The sequence below is a fragment of the Camelus dromedarius genome, chromosome 9 (genome assembly GCF_036321535.1).
Source record: "Camelus dromedarius isolate mCamDro1 chromosome 9, mCamDro1.pat, whole genome shotgun sequence".
In the NCBI taxonomy this organism is placed as follows: domain Eukaryota; kingdom Metazoa; phylum Chordata; class Mammalia; order Artiodactyla; family Camelidae; genus Camelus; species Camelus dromedarius.
The window spans coordinates 17,270,563-17,291,507 of NC_087444.1; the positions used below are offsets into that span (position 1 = coordinate 17,270,563).

The window sequence follows — 20,945 nt, forward strand, 5'->3', positions numbered from 1 at the left end:
CGCCCTGGAACCGCAGGACGGCCCGACGCCCCCCGCGGAGCCAGGCGGCGCGCAGCCCCGCGGGCCCAGGACCCGCCTCCTGCCGGGCGCTCGCTCACGCCGCCCCGAGCCCGCTTCCTCCGCGACGCCAGGGGGCGCCTCGCTCGCCTTCCCTCGGCGCGTCTCTGCGGGTTTGTACGTCGTGAGGGACACGAAGTCCTCTCGGGGATGAGCCACAGGCACGGCGTTTAGACCTGCCCCAAATCCAGCTGCTCTGCCGGGATTGCTAGAGTTTTCTGCCCTGAGGTAAAAATTCTCGCCAGGAGAAACACAATAAACAAAAAGTGTTCCTTTCCTCTTGTATCCTCCTCCCGCCGCCCTGGGAGCTCAGAGGACCATCAGAACAGCCCTCGGGGCTTCCTGGGATTGCCCTGCCCTGGCACCCGACGTGCAAAGGGTGCAAGCCCTGCCGGCTTCCCCTGGGGACAGACTCCTCTCTCTGTTGGGAGTCGTGTTCGAACCCCAGAGGCCCCTACGCGGCGCCCCGCCAGCAGCCTGGCCGCGCCCGCCCCGCGGGGGGACGTCGGGGAAAAGCAGGTGACAGCGTTTCTTCTGGGCTCTTTCCTCCCTGGCTTCTTTCTCCTCTTCAGGTTTCTGGGTCCCCCCTTCACGGCCTCCCGCATCCCCAAGACTCAAGGCCTCGCTCGGTCCCGGGTGGGGAGTTCCGTGCGGTGCCCGACGGGCCTCTGGACGTTTCCACCCTCGGGACGTTTAAGGGACTCAGCTGCCGGTTGGAAAGCTCCCAAGAGCGGCCCGTTTGGAAAGCCTTTCACAGCCTCCCTTTCTGCGGAGGGTGCAGCGCGCCGGCGGAGCGCAGGGGAGGTGGCACATGGGGGACTTCAGCCCGAGAGGCGGGGTCGGCACCTGCGGGGGCTCCGGGGCGGCGGGGAGCAGGCGGCCAGGGCCGTGGGCCCCGGGCCCCGCCATGGGGCGTCCAGTGCCGCTCGCTCGTGTCAGGGCCCCAGTGTGCCCCTGAATGAACTTCCAGCCGAGGAGGCAGGGACGCTGGAGCAGGTTCCCTCCGCAGGCTCTGAGCACAACAGGAGCCTATGAGCCTAGGACTCCTAATTGGAAGACCTGTGCTTGAAGCCCAGCAGGGAACGTTCTGGTCTTACTTCCACTCATTCTCCTGCTTCTGAGTCTCCCAATTCACCAAGCCTCCCTCCTGAGCTGCTTTTATGCTTCAGCCAGCGACCTCCCCCTGTGGCTCTTAGTTCTTGTCCTCATTTGCTCTTCTCTGTGGGCGCAGGTGGGGCGGCTGTGGCAGCTCCGTTGTCCTGGATCTAGACGGAGTTGGGCCTGGCGCGATGGATTCTGGGGTCTCACCAGATGCCACGGGTCCCTCTGGACCTTCTGGAGCACCGAGGCCACCTTGACCTTCATGGTTGGATATATGGATTCTACAGGACCTGCCATGCTGATGGAGGCTGAAGGAAGGGCGTGGAAATCCCCAGCTGCTCAGACTCCAGGTTGGTGCACCTCCACAGTCAGTAATAACTCGCCGTTACAGGGTGCCACCAACACTTTGATTTGAGGGGGTTGCATCCTTACCTTTCTAAAAAAAATTAACAACCTTGCTCTTTAAGTGTTTTGACTTTTAAGTTGATGTCTAGTCAGTTTACAATGCTGTGTCGATTTCTGGTATACAGCATAATTTTTCAGTTATACATACATATATTCTTTTTCCTTATAGGTTACCACAAGATATTGAATATAGTTCCCTGTGCTATGCAGACTAAACTTGTTGCTTATCTATTTTATATATAGTAATGAGCATCTGCACATCCCCAAATCCCAATTAATCCTTTCCCATCCCCTTTCCCCCTCTGCTGACCAATAGCTGGTTTTCTATGTCTGTGAGACGATTTCTGATTTATAAATAAGTCCTTTTGTGTCTTTCTTTCTTTTAGATTCCACATGTAAGTGATAGCATATGCTACTTTTCTTTCTCTCTCTGGCTTACTCCACTTCGAATGACAGTCTGCTGCTCCATCCACGTTGCTCCAAACGACATTATTTTATTCTTTCTTATGGCCGAGTTGTATGCCATTATATACGTACACCACAATTTCTTTATCCAGGCATCTGTCAATGGACATTTAGGTTTCTCCCATGACATCACGTTCTGCACAGGTTTAGGTTTACGCATCAATTGAGCAGATATTACACAGTCCTCCGTTATGCTCTGTTCTCCCTCACACAACTTCTTCAATTTTAGTATCTTGCATTAGCGTGGTGCGAGGGCGGGTGGACACCATGATCACGAAGGAAGGTAGTTTTCCCAAAGTGAGGCTTATCCATTGCACCCCGAATGTGCTGAAACCTATCATTTCCCTGAATCTGGGATCTCGAGCACACAAATTCTACTATTGGGGAACTGTGTTTGAACTCTTTACTGCCATTTATGGTTAATAAGAGACCATTTTAATATATTTAGTAGTAGGGGTAAACTCTTGGAAGGCATTTCTGGGACACATTTTTCCCAGAGGGCAAAACTTCCTGCTCCCCTTCTAAGTTGCTCTGGGGAAAAACGTGCTGCATTTCTTTCAAGTGCCAGACTGTGTGCATCGACAACCCTCCAGGTGAATGAGGATTAAGGCCCTAATCCGTGAAACAGGAACACTTTATTTGAGACTAGTTCCACTTCCCATTTTCTGTTGGAAAGAGAGTTGGCCAGCTTACCCCTTTACTGCAGAAACACCAGCAGAGATCTTGAACTCAGGGAGCCCTGTGTGGCCAGGTGACGGCCTCTCCCAGCCCAGGGAAGACAGATGTTTCTGATAGCTTAACTGGCTTTCCTCAGTTGTATTTTTGTCTTTTATAACGGACAGGCAATACCCCCAACTCACAAGCAGTAGTATCTAGCACCGTGTCCGGTGCGTAGCAAGTCAGGCACAGGAACGTTTTGTACCCACAAGAGGAGAAGATCTTGTGGGTGGAGTGCTTTCCGGGGTCTCTATTGGAACAACACAGTGAGGTTCCCGAGAGAGAGTCTGGGAACCTTTGCCCCTCCTTGAGTGACTGGTTGCAGCCCAGGGACTTTAAACATCTCGTGTCTCTTCCTGGCTCCCTCGGGAACGTAAGTCAGCCTTGGACCAGTGTTTCCTTAGAGACACCTCATGAAAGTCAACACGTTCCCTTTGGGCAATTTGTAGTCATGTTCATCCTTCGCTGAGGGACCTTTTGGGGAATTAAAGTAACCAAGGCTGACATGCTTCTCAAGGGGCATGTCCACTCACGGAGAACTGGTTTTTAGCACAGACCTCAAAGGAACATCCCCTCAGTCCTTGGGCAGGGGCCTATGGGACTTCTGCATCCTCTAATACAGACTCAGACACTTCTGTCCTTGGATCTGGTAGGGTGCTTTTAAAATGCAAGCTTTAAGAGGTTTCCTAGGTTCACAGTTTCACCCTGGTCATGGCTGTGCTCTTTATTGTGTAAAAGTCACTTCAGAATCTTGAGAGACATTTTCCAGCTTGGATTTGTTAAAAGGGTGCCACGTGAATACAGAGTAACGGAAGCTGGATTTACTCTCCTGAGAGAAACAAACAAAGAAAATGATAACAACAAACTGGATGGGATACAGGAAACAAATATTTTCAAGAGACTGAGCTTCAGGCAATAAAGGTTAGTGAGTGATCCCTGAGAAACGAAAGACAAACAAGTGGGCCCCACAATCGCTCCGGTTTCCCACCTGGAGAGAGTTTCCAGCAAAGTAGAGAGAGGAAACCGAAAAGAAGCCCCATGGATTTTACTGTGCCGAGGACAATGAGCTGAGAGTCATTGTTCCTTCTCATCATCTCCCTCTCACCACGTGGAGCCATTCGGAGTTTGATGTTCTCACCTACGGATAACCCACTGTCCTGGGAAGAGTCACGTTTAAGCTCCGTTCAGAAAGGAATGTGTCCCCTCAGTCTGAATCTCCCAGTAGAATTAACACCATGCTTTACCCACAGGGACCCCATAAATGCTCATAAATAATTAGGTACATGAATTGATGCCTGAATTGAGCTGACGCTACCAGCCAAACTGATTTGTTCTCATGTTAGAAATAAACAATCTCAGGTAAAGAATATTAAACTCAGACAAGATTACTCTGAGACCTTAATAATCAAGCAAAATAAGGCTACCTCCTAATTTTGTCCAGGCACAGACAAACCGATGTCACTGTGCAACCTACAAAACCCCAAACTTCCTCTTTTTTTTAAGGGAATATTTTTTACTTTTTTACTTCAGTCACAGACCTGCCCATGCTGACTCACAGTATTGAGTATGGAACAAACCCTGCTTCCTCCCATCCTCCTTCATATCATCCAAGCAAAGCCCAAATCTGATAGGAGACTCTTTCTGACACCCTTTGGCTCAGACCATAATGTGTCTTTCCAGCTGCAAAGTACTAAAACCCAAGTTGTTTAATCAGAAGGGTGTTCCTGGTGTTTGGCTTAAGTGAATCGACACCAGCTTTCCAAGAACGAGCAGCTGCAAAAACTCCGCTTCAGAAAGAAACGTGGTATTATCCGTGAGATAGCAAGACTACAAAATCCAGAACTTGTTTTTATCCTTAAAAGAAAAGAGAGAGAAAAATTTTCTTTCTAAGAAGTCTTTTCATAACTAATGTGAACCTCAGAAGTTCAGACAGGATTTTCCCATGTCTTATTGAATAGAGAGATTGAGGATAAGGGTCAGAGAGAAGGTTACTAAGGAAGAATATGCAGTACAAACTGAGCTTTAATAGACCTGGGATCTGTCCAAACAAACAAACAAACAACCCTGTTGCACTTGAACCAGCAACCATTGCAGTAACAGGTGAATGAGCTCAAAGATCACTCAGGGAAGGAGAGAGTCACCTTGTAACTCGCATCCTTCCCATGGTTTTGTAGCCTGAAAAGGGGGATGTTCCCATGAGATGGGTCACTGGGACATAGCTGGGATTGGCTGGGCTGGTGGTTTCACAAGGGTGACAATGGCCACAACCTCCACGTGTTCCACTGAGCGTTCATGACTCAGTGATGGAAGGAGAGAGCACATTACTTTTCAACTCTCGAGACCCACCTCCATCACAACCCACTTCACACTGAGGGCTGATAGTACTGTGTGAGGAAACTCACAAGTACATTCTGTCCAGTCAAAAATAGTTGTCCAAATTCTTCCTACACAGAGGTGATTGAAAACGAATTCATTACTTCACTGACATGCATAGCGTCCTAGTGCAATATTTGAAGTGCTATGAAAAAGTCATTATCTATATCATTTGTTAAGTAAGTACCAGCTCATTGAAAACCTTCAAAGTCCCAGGAGAGTTTGCTCAGGAAGGAAAGCCCGGATTCAGACTGATGATTTATTTTATAGTTCTTACTGCAATGGGAAGCATTTTCTCACTAAGACTCAATCCAGAAAGCATATGTTCTTTAGAGAAATGTTACCATGGATAGAAAAATCAGGATTCTCTTAAAACAATCTGAGATGACTTATGTAGGAGAAAGAGTGCTGCTCAACTCCATTGGTCCACAGAGACACAGGAGTCTCTTCATGCACTTAAACAAGCTGTAGGCCCATCTGTGCCTCTAACGTCTTGTAATAATACAGAGACCTTCAGTTTACAGGTTAAAGTGAATGAAGGTGATGACAATGACCACAGCTTATCAGGAAAATATGACTTTGGGCTTTTGCAGTTGCAAATGGGTATGTATAAAAGGACAGTATGCGATTTTGGAAGATACTTTGGCAATATATTTGATTAAAATGGCTGTTGAATATTTAGTCCATGTGCTGCCAATCGCTTTATAGAGTGACCAGCCTAGTTTGACTCTAGCCAACAGTGACTATTTGGAGAAAAGTCAGGGCCTGAGAGAAGAGCACATCGTACCAGGAGTTGAGCTACTTGTGGCTTCAAGGAAGCCGGGTACCTTTTGTGAGCCTTTGGGTTCATCAGGGTAAAGTGAATGAATTTGACACATTTTTTTTCCCACAGAGAATTTCCGGCCCCACAGACACCACAAAATAGATTTCTGTAAAGCCTCTGCTGGATCTCACACACCAACGGCATTAAGCAGTGTGGTGGGAGGATGGCATGGGGTGGGGAGAAGACAAGCTTTCCTAAGTGGCTGAGGTAGTCCTCCATCTTTAACCTTGACACAAATGCTCAGGGGTACTTGGGAACACCCATTGCACTCTCAATTCAGGTTAGTCCAGCATCTAAAGTGAAGAGAGCGATGCTGCAGAGTGTCTCCTAAGTCTCAGTGTCACCAGACCCAGAAAGGGACAGATGCTGAGCAAGTGAGGACTTCCTTTAGAACCTCACTTTCCCCCGCCTGCCTGCCCCTCTCCTCTCAAGCTAATCTTCTATGTCCCTGAGCACAAGGACACACGAACACTAAGGATCATCAACCCTCCCTGATCCACGACCTTGAACTTACCATGTTTTATTTGTGGAGTGGAGCCCAGGGCAATGGCGTGAGGAAAACTCAAAGAGAGCTATCAAGCAGAGTTCCATGAACACGGCTCTGCATCCCTGTCTGTTCAGTATGTGGGTGAACTGGATGAATACAGAACAACAGCATCATGCTGACAAGTCTTTCCCAAAGACATGGTCTCTATACAACGACATGTGCAGAATTTGTTTTCATCAATTTGACAGCTTGGAAAACGATTACGTGGGACTAGAATGCAATTCATACGTGACAATTATAAAATACACTGTTTAGAGACATTAAGAAAAACAAAACTAGAGTAATCCACACCTGGAGGAGGAGTTTATAACACTGGCATGTCAAACGTGACAGAAATTTATGGAGCCAGCAAGCTGCCCCAGTGAGATAAGGATCTGAAATAACACAGGGATGCAGTGAACAGAATATTGAGTCAGGACTGAGAAGACTTTTATAAATTAATTATTCGTTCACTTAACATTATATTCTGCTCTTTGTCCTACAGTTTTTATGAGTTACACAAAACTGGCAAAGACCCAGAGAACGACGCCATGACATTCTACAAGTCTGACATCTTTCACTTGCGAAAAAGCCATAAGGCCTGTTACCACTTAAAGAGAAGGTGGTGTGACTTCATGACAGCCCTTAAGAAAATAAGACTTTTGAGAAAACAATTTGTCTCTTGGTATTTTTATAGACACAGGAGAAGGAAAATGACAGCAATGCTTGGATAACTTTTGGGAAGAGATAGGTTGGTGCTATCAGCACAAGTATAGAAAGCCATTAAGAGTGGCTGGAGAGGGGGTGTCCCCATTGTGGCAACCTTCACGAGACCCCAAGCAGTGTGGCCTAGGCAACTAGAACACAGGGGCCCCCAGGATTCCATGGCCACCCCCCACCGTCCAGTTCTGTTATTGCAACTGCAGACGGTTACCTGGCACTCCGGGCCCCGCTCCATCACTCCTGTTAGAGTCTGCGCAGCAGGCAGTGCCTGTGGCCCTGAGCTCTGTGCTCTCGAACGTTGTTTTTGTGGTTCCACATCCTCAAGTGTTGTGAGCTGGTGATCAAGTTGTTCCCAACAGTAAGTTGAATACTCCTGCTTTTCCTCATGCCTCAATCCTGATTAAACTTATGTGGTTTCAATTGTTTTTAATCCATCATATGCTGGGTTTCTTCTCCCCAGTCCCCCGCTCTACCTGTTCTGCCACACGTCATCATGGCAGGATCTCTTGGCGCTTCGTGTGGTCCGAGGGCAGAACTTACAGTGCTGGAGATCAACCAGGAGCTGCACTTAGAGCTGACCAAACAGAAGCAGGACTTCCGAGATCTCACCCAGAAATTCCTTGTATGCCAAGCTACTACATACTGCCTGGCCAACCAGCTGCAGAAATACAGTAAGTCCTGAGGGTCGTGGTCACCACCTGGTGAATGATCACTTTCTTCCCTCTCAGAAACTGAAACTCTCCAGACTTTATCTTGCACCCCTTTGTCAGTATAAGTGTCATGCTGACCACAAACAAGGCAGGAAAGGCAGAAGTAGCTATCTGACCCTCAAGTCACTGAGGATGGCAAACTGAGGCATAAAGCGTTGAGCAAATTGTCCAGGCGTGTGGTGAGCTGTAGTGTGAGACTAGAGTTAACATTCCACTTATTGATGCCTATTGATATCTCTCTAGAACAAGCTAAACCCTGTCAATTGGAATCTTTTCTGAATTGTATTTGGTCCTGCATCACTGTTGGCTAAACATCTGGCACTAATGACTTCCTTCAGTACAAGCATCCCTGAGGTCGCAGTGGCAAAGTACTGTGCCAGTTACACTGGGGTCACGTGGTGACAGCACACTCTGGGGGAAGCAGGTGATAGTACCTGCTTTGAAAGAACTAAAGATGAGTCAGCTCCTCATGGAAACCATGGTCTCCATGAGTGATGCCATCAAGACAGGGGCTCCCTGGTGAGCGGGAGGCTGTGTTTCCTGGGTGCAGGGTCTCCTTCCTGAGTCCCAGGAAGTCATGCGACACCCTGTGGGGAGACTCCGGATGTCCTCTGGGGAAATTAGATAATCTGCATCACCCAATCTGTCTCTTCCTGTGCTGGTGAAACTTCAGTGATGTGTGTCAGCAGGAAATCCAGGTGACCCTGAAAGTTGGATCATGAGACATGTGGCGAAAATGAGAATGAGGGTAAGTGGGAGTGAATACCATTGCTAGGAAAACCCACGCCGGTATGTGGGGCAGGCCATTCGCTCCCACAGTCATCCTGGTATTTCGAAGCACAGTTGCCTGTTCAGTAGGAGGGGTGTGTAGTGACAAAAGGAATCCTGAGGACTCGGGGGAAATACACAACAAGATGATTGGAGGAATCTGGACAACTCTGGGTTTGTGTCATTTGCTTACAATTGATTTTCAGTAAACCAATGGTTAGGGTATACTTAATGAAAAATGACTGAAACAGAGAAACTAAATGTGAAGCCTGCTATTTAAGAAAGTGAAGAGGTGCACTTTGGGGAAAAGATAAACTATGTTTTCTTTACATCTTTCCTTATCATCCTATCATAATTTAAGAACCATGTTGTGAAGGTGAAGAAGGAAAAGGGTATCCCCCAGGACCTTGGTGTCAAGGTCACACAGTGCAGAGATGAAGAACACAGACTCTGGGCCAGGCTCCCTCGGCGCACATCCACGCTGCATGTCTTTCTGTGCCTCGGTTTTCCTCTCTGTCCACCCAGTGCTGCTGCATGTTTGAGATGGAATAAATAGTCAGTAAATTGTTCTAGAACTCTTACAACACTGCCTGGTACATTGTAAACGCAGGTCCTAGTACTACTGCTTCTACTAACACACATCATCCTAGTATTTCGGCTCATGTCTTTCAGGTCCTCACAGTTTAAAGCAACATATTTCACACAAGTGTATCCAGATGAATTTTTTTTTTTTAACCTCTGAGGTACTTCCTCAGTACTGAAATCCCTGCACAAGGGAACCATCAGTCCCTTAGTCCTAGGGTCCACCCCAACCACACAAGAAGCCACCGCCTCATGCCCCTGCTCAGTGTTTCACCTCCGAGGTTGCAAGTCTTGTTAGACTGGCCCATGATTCACGGTCAGTCTCAGGGACTGTGACTTCTGACCTTTCCTAATGGCAGTTAGTCTGTCTAGTTCCCTTCTGTGCCTTGCAGCTTCTCTTTCCCCAGCTCTAAAATGGGGAGTAACTGAATGCCACGCAGTGGGGAGGCTGAGGAATCAGATGTGGAAATCCCTGCCTACAGCCTGCTACCGCAGTTACCTCTGCCCTTGGGATGGACCCTAGCTCCTCCCTTGAAGGCAGTGACCACAGCAGGGGGTGCAGCTTTCCCCTGAGGCAGCATCTCTGTTTCCTCAGAGTGTGAAGAGTACAAGGACATCATTGAATCCGTGCTGGGGGAGAAGCTGCAGTTCCGGGTGGTGAAGTTGGCAGAGCAGCTGGCAGAGAAGCTGGCAGAGAAGCCAGTGCTAGCTGAGGAGAGGTTCAGGTAAGGAGGGCTCTGTGCAGGGAGGCTGGTGGAAGGTGTAGGCCTCTCTGAAGTGGGGCCACGAGCAACTTTGGGCCAGGAGAGTGCAGAAATGTTCATCACATTACGTGAAACTCAGCAGATTCAAATCCAGTGAACAACTCAGTGGCCTTTGGAACCTTCACCATGTTGTGCAACCAGTACCTCATTTACCTCTGAATCACAGTCCCTTCCTGGATGACTACACCTTGTCATCCTCCCTTGACCCTCTTATTCTCCTGTTCTTTCCACTTCTCACCAGCTGGGCCTGTCCACCCCATGTATGACTTTGTGACATTCACTGCCCAGTATGCCCCATGTGGATCTTTATATGGAAATGGGCATGGCTCAGTGAGACCCTCAACGGACATCTTGATGAAGGAGGCTTAGGAAAACATTAGATTTAGTTTCCAGAAGAAGATGAATGGGATGTGACGGAATCCTAGAGGAGCATCTCTGATACGGAGGATGCCTCAGTTATACCATTTTTCTCCTCTTTGCCACAGGAAGGTCCCCCATATGTGCCAGAATTCTGCTCTGAGGGCTCGCGCCTCGGGGATGTTCTCACAGAATTGCCTTCGAAACCTCTAATCGTCTATCGTCCAACTATGCATTTTAACATCATTTCTTCTCTCTCATGTTAGGGAATACGATACCCTAATTTGCTCTCAGGCACGAGAGCTGACCCAGTTACGGCAGAAATTATGGGACGGGAGAGAAGACTCTATCCTGCTCATCCAACAACTCAGGGACGTCCTCACCCACAATGACCTTGACAACAACCCGGGCCAGGGCTTCCGAGAGCAGCTGACCGAGGGATGCAGGCTGGCAGAGCGCCTTGCCCGCAAGCTCAGCCCAGGTAAAGTGGCCCCAGGCTCTGATAGCCCTGAGCCTCTCATGCAAAGTTTCTTGGCTCATAAGAGACTCCTCACCTCCACTAGGAATGATTTTAACAAGTGTCTTGTGTCCATGTTTCATTTTGGGGACTCTGACAGGACCAGGACTGGCTGAGTGGGAGGACAGAGGAGAAATGCGCAGGCTGGAGGTCACAGTGTTTCAACTGTCTGCTTCCCCTCTGATGGATGGTAGCCTTCGGGACGAGACAGCATCCCCCAGGGTTAAAGCACAGAAAGGAAGATGTGACTGGGCATAGCTTGTGGGAGCAGAAAGAGCCCTGGGCTTTGCATCAAAGTGGCCTGACCCCAGCCTGAGTGTTGTCTTTCCTGACTGTGAGCGAGTGATTGGATTTTCCTATTTCACTGTCTGTTTCCTCTTCTGTAAAATGGGTCAAATAATCTGTTGATGGTACTGCAGTGACTAATCTGGGAATGTTCATGAATCAGCTCAGAAAAAGGGAAGCCCTGCACTTTGTAGGGTTGGATTGGGCACTTAATGTTGTCGAACTTGTGTTGGGAAATTTGTTTCACTATACCTTTTCCATGGAGAGAATTTCCCTTGGTAACACTCAGAGGCCTTAGGAATGTCCCATGATGTTGTCAGATGGAGGCATGTGGGACACGGTTGTTTCTCTCTTCTTAGACAAAGCAGGGGATGTATGGGAGAGCCGTAAGGGGTGCAGAGCCTGTGTCTAGGGAGAAATTAGTGGCCGGATGGATGAAAGAGTTGTAGACGTTGAGATGGCAGGTGGACACTTGTACAGTGATATAGGGAACAGAAGACCATTTGAATGTTTGCCCCTTGTCAGGCAGAGGGGTCATGATGACCATCCAGCAGTTTGGGGTCACACTGAATGATGGATCAGACATGTGGACCAGGCCAATCATTTAAAGACAGTGCACTAGAACTTTAGCACCGCACTGACACATACATAGTGATTTATGTCCCCGTGGCCATACAACCATTAGGATTGTAGTTGGTGAAGTGGGGAAAAGCTGACTGGATATTTCTGAATTTGTTTGCAGAAATTCATGAAGATGAGGAAGATGAACTAGAAGAAGAAACACTCACCCCCAGGTAATCATGAAGTCTTAGGAGCCGGTAATGGGTAGGTAAAGTATGGAGAGGGTAGAAGAAAGATGAACCCATGAGGGCGAGAGAGTCTCATGTACCAGATGTGAGAAAAGAAAACCTGCAGATTGCATCGATTGACTTCAACCCAACCAACAGGGAAGTGGCCCTTTAACTTGGCTGTCTGTTGTCTCTGTGGCACTTGTAGGTATGGCCCAAGGTAATGTACCACCTTTAGGGTTCCCTGCACACACAGAGAATATGCATACTCTCCTAAATGAACACCAAGATGAGATAAAGAACTGTTTGTACACAGTTCTTAGGTGCTTGTTAGGAAGGAAGATAGCAACGGAATCAGTAAAGAAGTAACTCAAAGAATTAAACACCAGTTGAAGTGTCTAGAAAAACCTGTAGTTGCCACGTGACACTAGTATGAGAAAGGCTTTAGAGGAATTTTATTCGTAAATTGAAGGCAGAATATCTCTGAGGCTCTACAATACCTTAACGCTCATACTCACTTGGCTACATTAACTTAAAGTGCATATGACAGAGGCACATGGCAGTAGCACATGCTGTGGCAGTTCACTTGTGCTTCATGATCACGAAAGGACCACACTGGGATGTTTGGGTGTCATTTCTCATCACATGTCATGTGGGCAGCGCACCGAACAACTACTGCTCTCTCCCTCTCCCACCCCGTGACAGCCAGACTCTGCTTCACATACAGAAGGATAGTTACTTCCCTCTTTATGAGGAATGATAAGTTTGCATTTCATGAATGGTTCCTATGCCCTGCAGCAAAATCAGTAATGACAACAAGGTGACGGATGCTCATGGTTGAATTTTCTGTCATTCCTTTCCCACCTGGAACAGCATTGAGCAAGAGGAGTTGGAGGAGGAGTTGCTCCAAGAGTCCCAGGATGAATGTGTTTTGAATCCCTCAGTTCTCCAAGAAGGATCTGACTGCAACCGGCTAGACAGTGAAGGCAACTTGCCATTTGATGAAGAGAAAGTCAGCCGTGCTCCGGATGTAGCTGGTGCTTGCTCCCATGTTGCAGAAGATCCAATTCCAGCTGACCTCCCAGGTATCCTTTCTAGTTTTGTTCCCCACACACTGTCTAGACTGAAGAAGGTCTTCACTGAAGGTCGACCTTAGTGACACATATTGGTTTAACCCAGAGAAAAGGATGGATTGTGAAACACAGATATCGTATGTACCAGGGAGCCTTGATCCCTTTCTAGGCCCACTTCATGTATCTGTCACCCTGGACGCAAAGTCAGGCCACGTGACCGAAATCAGGGTTGAGAACCTGTCACCCACCTTGGGTGGACATCCACAGGAAGTGTCTGTCAGAGATAGTTTGTGTCAAATTTGTCTTCCAAGCTACAGTGGTCTGATTCTTCTTTTTGAACAATGTCCCTGGCCTTTCTTTGTCTGTCCAAACAGACTGGTAGCCTTGCCTCTGTGTTAGGTGAGGTGGTGTCTCTGGTTTCACTGAACTCAGCCCGAGACTTCATCTTTGTGATGTTGGCTTATCTTACCTAAGTAGCCATCTGAAAACCAGGAAAGAACCAAGTGTCCCTTTGCCTTGCTTGGATGTTTCCATGAAGTATGGGTGAGCTCTGGCAGTCCCTCCAGCCTTGAATGCCCATTGTTTCTGTGTAGCCCCAAATTGTCTCTTTGATATGAATGTCAGTAGCATTCATCTAGTCCCAAGCAGAAATTCCTCCGTAGCATCAGCAACCACATTATCTGATGGGACAAACCAATATTGTAGAGAGAATTCTAGAAGCACCTCAGCTGATTTTTAGGACCTTTTGGGAAAATATACTATTAATTCAACAGACTCAGCAGATGGGATATTAGGAGAGAGCTCAACCAGATCAGCCAGAGAATTTCCCCCAAGCATTCGGAAGCAGTCCTGCCTAATTCTCCTAAGACTTCAGCTTCCTGAAATACCTTTCATAGCATATTCTATTGTTGCCCTGAGAAGATTAACATTTCTATGTTACCTGTGTTCACTGAGTTGGCCTGTGGGAGGGTGAATTGTTTATTGTGACCTGCTGTCTCAAATTTCTTACCAGAAAATCAGAATGAGTGTGACGAAGCAACTGGACAAGAGCCAGTGTCTGCCAGGTAATTCTGAAGATTTCTGGGCTGTTAATGTCAGTGGTGACCCCAGAAGAACTCAGATCCAGGGAAAAGACAACGTGCTGAATATGACTCTTGCATCCATTCACTCAAAAGCCAACTAGGCACTTGAAAAATGTTGTTTCTTTCCATTGTGTCAGTTGTGTGTGTCTGAATTTCTGAATGTCTCAAGTTGAGTCATGGACAGTGATTTGACCGAGGTGAACTAGCAAACTTGGGGGTCCCTTTAGTCAGCTGCTGTCCCCTCTGTGCATAAAAGCAGGGTGAGATGCACATCTGCTTTGTGCCTGTTTGGTGTCAGTATGGTTATGAATATTTGACTGCAAGTGAAGAAAGCAGGAAAAAAATCAAAATTGTATCAAAATATTGAGATAATACTCCTTGAAGTTAGAAGTTATGTGTCTGTAATTTCTCCAAAAGCTCTTTTTGCTTAGACACTGCCTGTATAGTTCAATGCAATGTATGCAAATAGTGGGAGCCAAGATTTTAGTCGAGTGTGATTGCTGGGCATCATACCTGGAGCACACAGAGAGAGTCCAATTGCTTCTTCAACAGCTGCTTGCATGGCCAGTGCTCGGAGCACCTGCCGCTCTCTCCCTGTTCGACCCCGTGGTGGCCACACTCTGCTTGACACATAGGAGGATAGTTATTTCCCTCTTTAAGGGGACTGCCCCTGGATTTCTGTGTCCATTCCCTATGGCCCCCCTATCAGAACCAGCTAGGACAGCTTGGTGTCTGATCCTCTTAGTTAAATTTTCTGTCATCAATTTCCCACCTGGCACAGCATGGAGCTCGAGGCATTTGAGAAGGAGGAACTGCTCCAGGAGTCCCAGGACGAATGTGTTTTGAATGCTTCAGTTCTCCAAGAAGGACCTGACTACAACTGGCTAGACAGTGAAGGCCACTTGGCATTTGATGAAGAGAAAGTCGGCCATGCTCCAGATGTAGCTGGTGCTTGCTCCCATGTTGCAGAAGATGAAATTCCAGCTGACCTACCAGGTAGCCTTTCTATTTTTCTTCCCCACACACTGTCTACAATGAAGAAAGTCTCCCCTGAAGGTCGACCCTAGTGACACATAATGGTTTAACCCAGAGAAAAGGATGGATATGAAAGACAGTCATCATTTTGGCCAGGGAGCCTTGGTCCTTTTCGAGGCTCAGTCCTTGTATCTGACTCGCTGGACCCCAACTTAGGCCATGGGACCCAAATCAGCTGTGAGTACCTGTTCACCCACATTCGCTGATCATCCACAGGAAGTGTCTGTCAGACGTTTGGGTCAAATGTTTCTTGCAAGCTACAACGATCGAATTGTTCTTTTTGGACAATGTCCCTGGCCTTCCTTGGCCTGTCCAAACAGACTGGTAGCCTTGCCTATATGTTAGGTGTAGTGGTGTCTCTGGTGTCAGTGATCTCAGCCCGAGTCTTCGTCTTCTTCATGTTGGCTTCTCTTAGCTAAGTTGGAATCTGAAAACCAGGAAAGAACCAAGTGTCCCTTTACCTTGCTTGGATGTTCCCATGAAGTACGGCTGGGCTCTGGCAGTTCCTCCAGCCTTGATTGCCCATTGTTTCTGTGTAGCCCCAAATTTTCTCTTTAATTTGAAGGTCGGTAGAATTCATCCTCCCTCAGATAGAAATGTCTCCGTAATATCAGCAAGCACATTATCTGATGGGATGAACCATTATTGTAGAAAGAATTGTAGACAGAAACTCAGCTGATTCCTAGGACTTTGAGGGAAAATAAAGTATGAAATCTACAGACTCAGCCGATGGGGTATTGGGAGAAAGCTTAACCAGATCAGCCAGAGAATTTCCCCCAAGCACTTGGAAGCAGTCCTATCTAATTCTCAGAAGACTTCAGTGTCCTGAAATACCATTCGTAAAATATTCTGTTGTTGCCCTGAGAATATTAATGTCCTCGTGGTACCTGTGTTCAGCGAGTTGGTGTGTGTGAGGTATGACTTGTTTATTCTGACCTGCTGTCTCTGAATTTCTTACCAGAAAATCAGAATGAGTGTGACGAAGCAGCTGGACAAGAGGCAGTGTCCCCCAGGTAATTCTGAAGATTTCCGGGCTGTTAATGTCCATGGTGACACCAGAAGACCTCAGATGTGGGAAAAGAGAACGTGCTGAACATGAGTCTTTCATCCATTCACTCAACAGCCAACTAGGCACCTGAGAAATGTTGTTTCTTTCCATTGTGTCAGTTGTGTGTGTCTGAATTTCACAATCTCTCAAGTTGAGTGATGGACAGTGAGTTGACCAAGGAGCAAGGAGCACTAGCCAGACTTGGGGGTCCCTGTAGTCAGCTGTTCTGCCCTCCGTGCATAAAAGCAGGGTGAGATGCACATCTGCTTTTGCCTGTTTGCTGTCAGTATGGTGATGAGTATTTGACGGCAAGTGTAGAAAACAAACAAACAAAAAACATCAAAATCAAAATTATATCAAAATATTGAGATAATACTCCTTGAAGTTAGAAGTTGCATGTCTGTAATTCCTCCAAAAGCTGTATTTGCTTGGGCACTGCCTGTATTGTTTAACGCAAAGTATGCATAAAGTGGGAGCCAAGATTTTAGTCGTCTGTGTTTGCTGGGTGTCATGCCTGGAGCACACAGGGAGAGTGCAAGTGCCCCTTGAACTGCTGGTTGCATGGTCAGTGCTCGGAGCACCTGCTGCTCTCTGCCTCTCCCACCCCATGGTGGCCACACTCTGCATGACCCATAGGAGAATAGTTATTTCCCTCTTTAAGGGGACTGCCCCCTGGCTTTTTGTGAACCGTATCTCCGCTTTACATCAATATACTGACTCTGTGTCTAATCGTCTGAGTTTAATTTTCTGTCATCCCTTTCCCACCTGGCACAGCATGGATCTACTGGAGGTTCAGAATGACGACGTGCTCCAGGAGTCCCGGGATGAATGTGTTTTGGCGCCTTCCATTCACCAGGAAGGTTCTGACTGCTATGAGAAGTGCAGTGATGGAAAATTTGCATTTCCTGAACAGAAAGTGCTATGTGCTCTGGAGGTAGCCTGTGGTTCCTCGCATGTTAAAGCAGATGCAATTGGAACTGACTTCCCAGGTAGTCTGCATGATCTTTGCTCCGCACAATCTGTCTTGTCTCGGAGAATTCGTTGTCATGTGTAGACTATATGCGTACATATCGTTTTGAATCAGGCCCAAAAATTGCCTTTATTTAATTACTTATTTACTTATTTATTTGCAGCATAGTCAGTTTACAATGTGTCAATTTTTGGGTTACAGCATAATATTTCAGTCATACATCTATATACGTTTATTCCTTTTTATATTCTTTTCCATTGTCGGTTACTACAAGATACTGAATGTAGTTCCTACTCCTATATAGAAGAAATTTGTTGTTTTTCTTTTATATACATAATAGTTAATATTTGCACATCTCAAATTCCCAATTTATCCCTTCCCAACCCCTTTCTCTCCAATAACCATAATTTCTTTCCTATGTCTGTGAGTTTCTCTCTGTTTTGTAGATAACTTCATTAGCGTCTTCTTTCTTTTTTAGATTCCACACATGCGTGATATCATGTGTTCCTTTTCTCTCTCTTTCTGGCTTACTTCACTTAGAATGACCATGTCCAGATTCATCCTTGTTGCTGCAAATGGCACTATTTTATTCTTTTCTATGGCTGAGTAGTATTCCATTGTATAAATACACCAGTTTCTTTATCCAGTCATCTGTGGATGGACATTAAGGTTGTTTCCATGTCTTGGCTATTGTATACAGTGCTGCTATTAACATCGGGGTGCGTGTGTCTTTTCAAATTAGACTTCCCTCTGGATGTATGCCCAGGAGTGAGATTCCTGGATCATATGGTAAGTCTCTTTTTCGTTTTTTGAGGAATATCCATACTGTTGTCTGTAATGTCTGCACCAAACTACATGCCCAGCAAGAGTGTAGGAGGGTTCCCTTTTCTCCACACCCTTTCCAGCATTTAGGGTTTATGAACTTTTAATAAAGCCCGTTCTGACTGATGTGAGGTGATACCTCACTGTACTTTTGATTTGCATTTCTCTGGTAATTAGCAGTATTCAGCATTTTTTCATGTACCTATTGGCCATTTGTATGCCTTCCGTGAAGAGTTTCTTTTTAGTTCGTGTGCCCATGTTTGGTTTTTTGTTGTTTCTGTTATCAAGCTATATGTGCTGTTTCTATAGTGTGGAAATGAAACCTTTGTCAGCTGCATCATTTGCAAATACTTTCTCCCATTCTGTAGGTTGTTGTTTTTTTTCCGCTTATGGTTCCCTTTGCTGTGTAAAAGCTTATAAGTTTAATTACATCCCATTTGTTAATTTTTGCTTTTATTTCTATTGCCTGAGTAGACTGCCCCAGGAGAACATTGCTAAGATTTATGTCAAAAATGTTTCACCTATGTTTTCTTCTCGAAGGTTTATCGTGTCTTGTCATATATCTAAGTGATTAAGCCATTGTGAGTTTATTTTTGTTTATAGTGTGATGGAGTGTCCTCACTTCATTGATGTCTGTGTGGCTGTCCAGGTTCCCCAACACCACTTGCTGAAGAGACTGTCTTTTCTCCATTGTGTGTTCTTGCCTTCTTTGTTGAAGATGAAGTGACTGTAATTCTACGGGTTTACTTCTGGGCTCTCTATTCTGTTCCATACAATTTCCTTTAAAGTAACACATTCCCTGAGTTCGTGAACTTGGCTCAACTCCTAGTCATGTTTGTCGCACTGGCAAATCACTGGATCCGCCACAGTCCTGCCAGACTCCCATATAGCTCTCCAATTTTGTCATAGGAAGTAACTTTCCAGTCTCCTAATTTTGAATGAATCTCTTATCTTGCATTTAATGCTCTAATTTTCATTCCTAAGCAATGTCCCTGAGATTCTATACTTGTCTGAGGCTGTTGGCAGTTTACTTTATGTCTTTGGAGATATTACTCCTTTGGTTGTTTCTGTCAACCCAAGTCTGTCTCCTTCCATTTGTCTTATCTTATGCAGAGGCTTCTGAAACCAGAACAGAAGCACCACTGCCATCGTTGGTGTGTTCTCTGAAGCAAGGCAGGGTCTTGGAACACCCAGCCTTATGAATGCCCACTCTTTCTTGGTGGCACGGAAGAGTGTTTAGACTATGTTTAGATTCTGCTCATCAGTCTAATGTCAATGGAGAATGCATCTACCCCAATAAGAGACAGCATTTCAGATTGAAAAATCCTGAATATTACAGCAGCCTTCTAGGAGGTAGCTCGGCAGTCCCTCAGGATCTGTGGGTAAAAGGATGAGGTTACTGTTTGCCTAGACTCAGGACATAGTGTGGGGACATCCTGTCATATTAAGGAGACATATCTAGGGGCTCAAGAAGCAAATCCAGTGCCTTCTTATGAGGTTCTATCTAGGGCCTCCTGGAAGATTTCTCCCACAGTACCCTGTTACCACATTGCACACATTGCCAAAGTGCTAATTTTGGCATGGTTTTGATCATACGTAAATGAGTTTTGCCCAGTGTAACTGTCCTGTTAATTCATTTACAGAAAACCAAAATGATCAAGATGGGGTGAAAGGAGTAGAGCCAACTATCTGCAGGTAATTTTGAATATTTGTGCGCTGTTGATGAAATGTGACTTCTGCAGTCCCCTAATCCAGGAAACAGCAGGAATACAAGCGTATGATCCACTTTGATAACCAGGAATATTTTTTTTGTAATGTATTCTGCTTTCATTTGGATACATATATTGTTTCCTATTTCTCGTTAACTTCTCAAGTGTATACCCAATTCAGTTGAACAAGTGATCTATGATACAGTGATTTTTGTGCACTCATTTGCTCTCTCTGGTGTCATTTACAGAGTGAGATGCAAATCTGGTTTCGGCCTGTTTTGTGTTAGCTTGTTGGCATGTGTTTCATAGCAAGAAGTGGACACAAACAGTGATATAATTATATCATGCCACAATAAAGAGAGAAAGAGGCCTTAGCGGCATGAGATTTCTGGGGCACTAGGGTGCCCCCAATAGTATACACTTAATCTCCATGTAGCAGTCAGTGGAACTTAAATGAAAGGGTGAAAACCACTCTTACATGAGTCTATGTTATGGGTCATGACTCTATAGAGATAATCATTCTGTTTCTTAATCAGCTTGTTATTTGGCCAGAGCACTGAGCACTCACTCTTCTTTCTATCTCCTGCTCCTCAAAAACGCACACTCTGTTGCACGAAAAAAGTCAGTTTTTTCTGCTTAAAGGATCACCCTTTGGCTTCCTTCACCACTCCCTTAAACGGTTCATCTAAACCAGATAGGACTCTAGATTTCTGATTGCTATTATGTTAATCTTCGGTCTCCCTACCCGCCAGGCTCAGCACGGAGCTGCCGCAGATGGTAGAGGATGACATCCCACGGCACTCAGTGGAGGAGTCCTATTTGACTTACTCAGCTCTTCCTGACCTGTCAGACTCCTTCTGGCCTTATAGGAGCACCGCCATCTACTCATTTGAGGGATTGGAACTCTCTTATGCTCGGGATGTCACCAGTGAGTACTCTTATCGATGTGATAAACCTCCAACTGCACTGCCCGGTAGAGCTGGTGTCTTTTGCGCTTCACACCTCTGGCGGTGCTGAGATATGACAGCCATGTGGGCAGACTCTGTATATTTATATCGAGAAGGTTTAGGTCCTAGAATTGAGTTTTAAGCACAGACATCATGCGGGTTAGGGAACGGTGCTCTCTTCCTCATCCCAGGTGAAGCCTATGTCTTGGGTCCCAAGATAGGTCACTGAACCGAAGACAAGTGTGACAATGTCACTCACCTCTGTGCAGTTGTACAGAGGTGTCTTTTTTTTATGATT

The 20,945-nt window shown here is 46.2% G+C and overlaps 1 protein-coding gene across 1 annotated transcript; it reads left to right on the top strand.

Moving 5' to 3' along the window:
- The first annotated feature begins 7,580 nt into the window (after positions 1-7,580).
- Positions 7,581-20,593, top strand: LOC135322176 (neuroblastoma breakpoint family member 6-like protein). Its single transcript, XM_064489984.1, has 8 exons — positions 7,581-7,861; positions 9,846-9,975; positions 10,638-10,852; positions 11,916-11,967; positions 12,835-13,046; positions 16,113-16,164; positions 16,974-17,133; positions 20,570-20,593. The coding sequence occupies exons 1-8, from the start codon at positions 7,684-7,686 to the stop codon at positions 20,591-20,593; spliced, it is 1,023 nt and encodes a 340-aa protein (XP_064346054.1). The 5' UTR covers positions 7,581-7,683.
- Positions 20,594-20,945: the final 352 nt, after the last annotated feature.

Excerpts from the sequence above, each read along its gene's own strand:
- LOC135322176 (XM_064489984.1), top strand. The coding sequence starts at position 7,684 with ATGGCAGGATCTCTTGGCGCTTCGTGTGGTCCGAGGGCAGAACTTACA. Across the intron at positions 7,862-9,845 it reads CAACCAGCTGCAGAAATACA|AGTGTGAAGAGTACAAGGAC; the intron begins GTAAGTCCTGAG and ends CTGTTTCCTCAG. Across the intron at positions 13,047-16,112 it reads AATTCCAGCTGACCTCCCAG|AAAATCAGAATGAGTGTGAC; the intron begins GTATCCTTTCTA and ends ATTTCTTACCAG.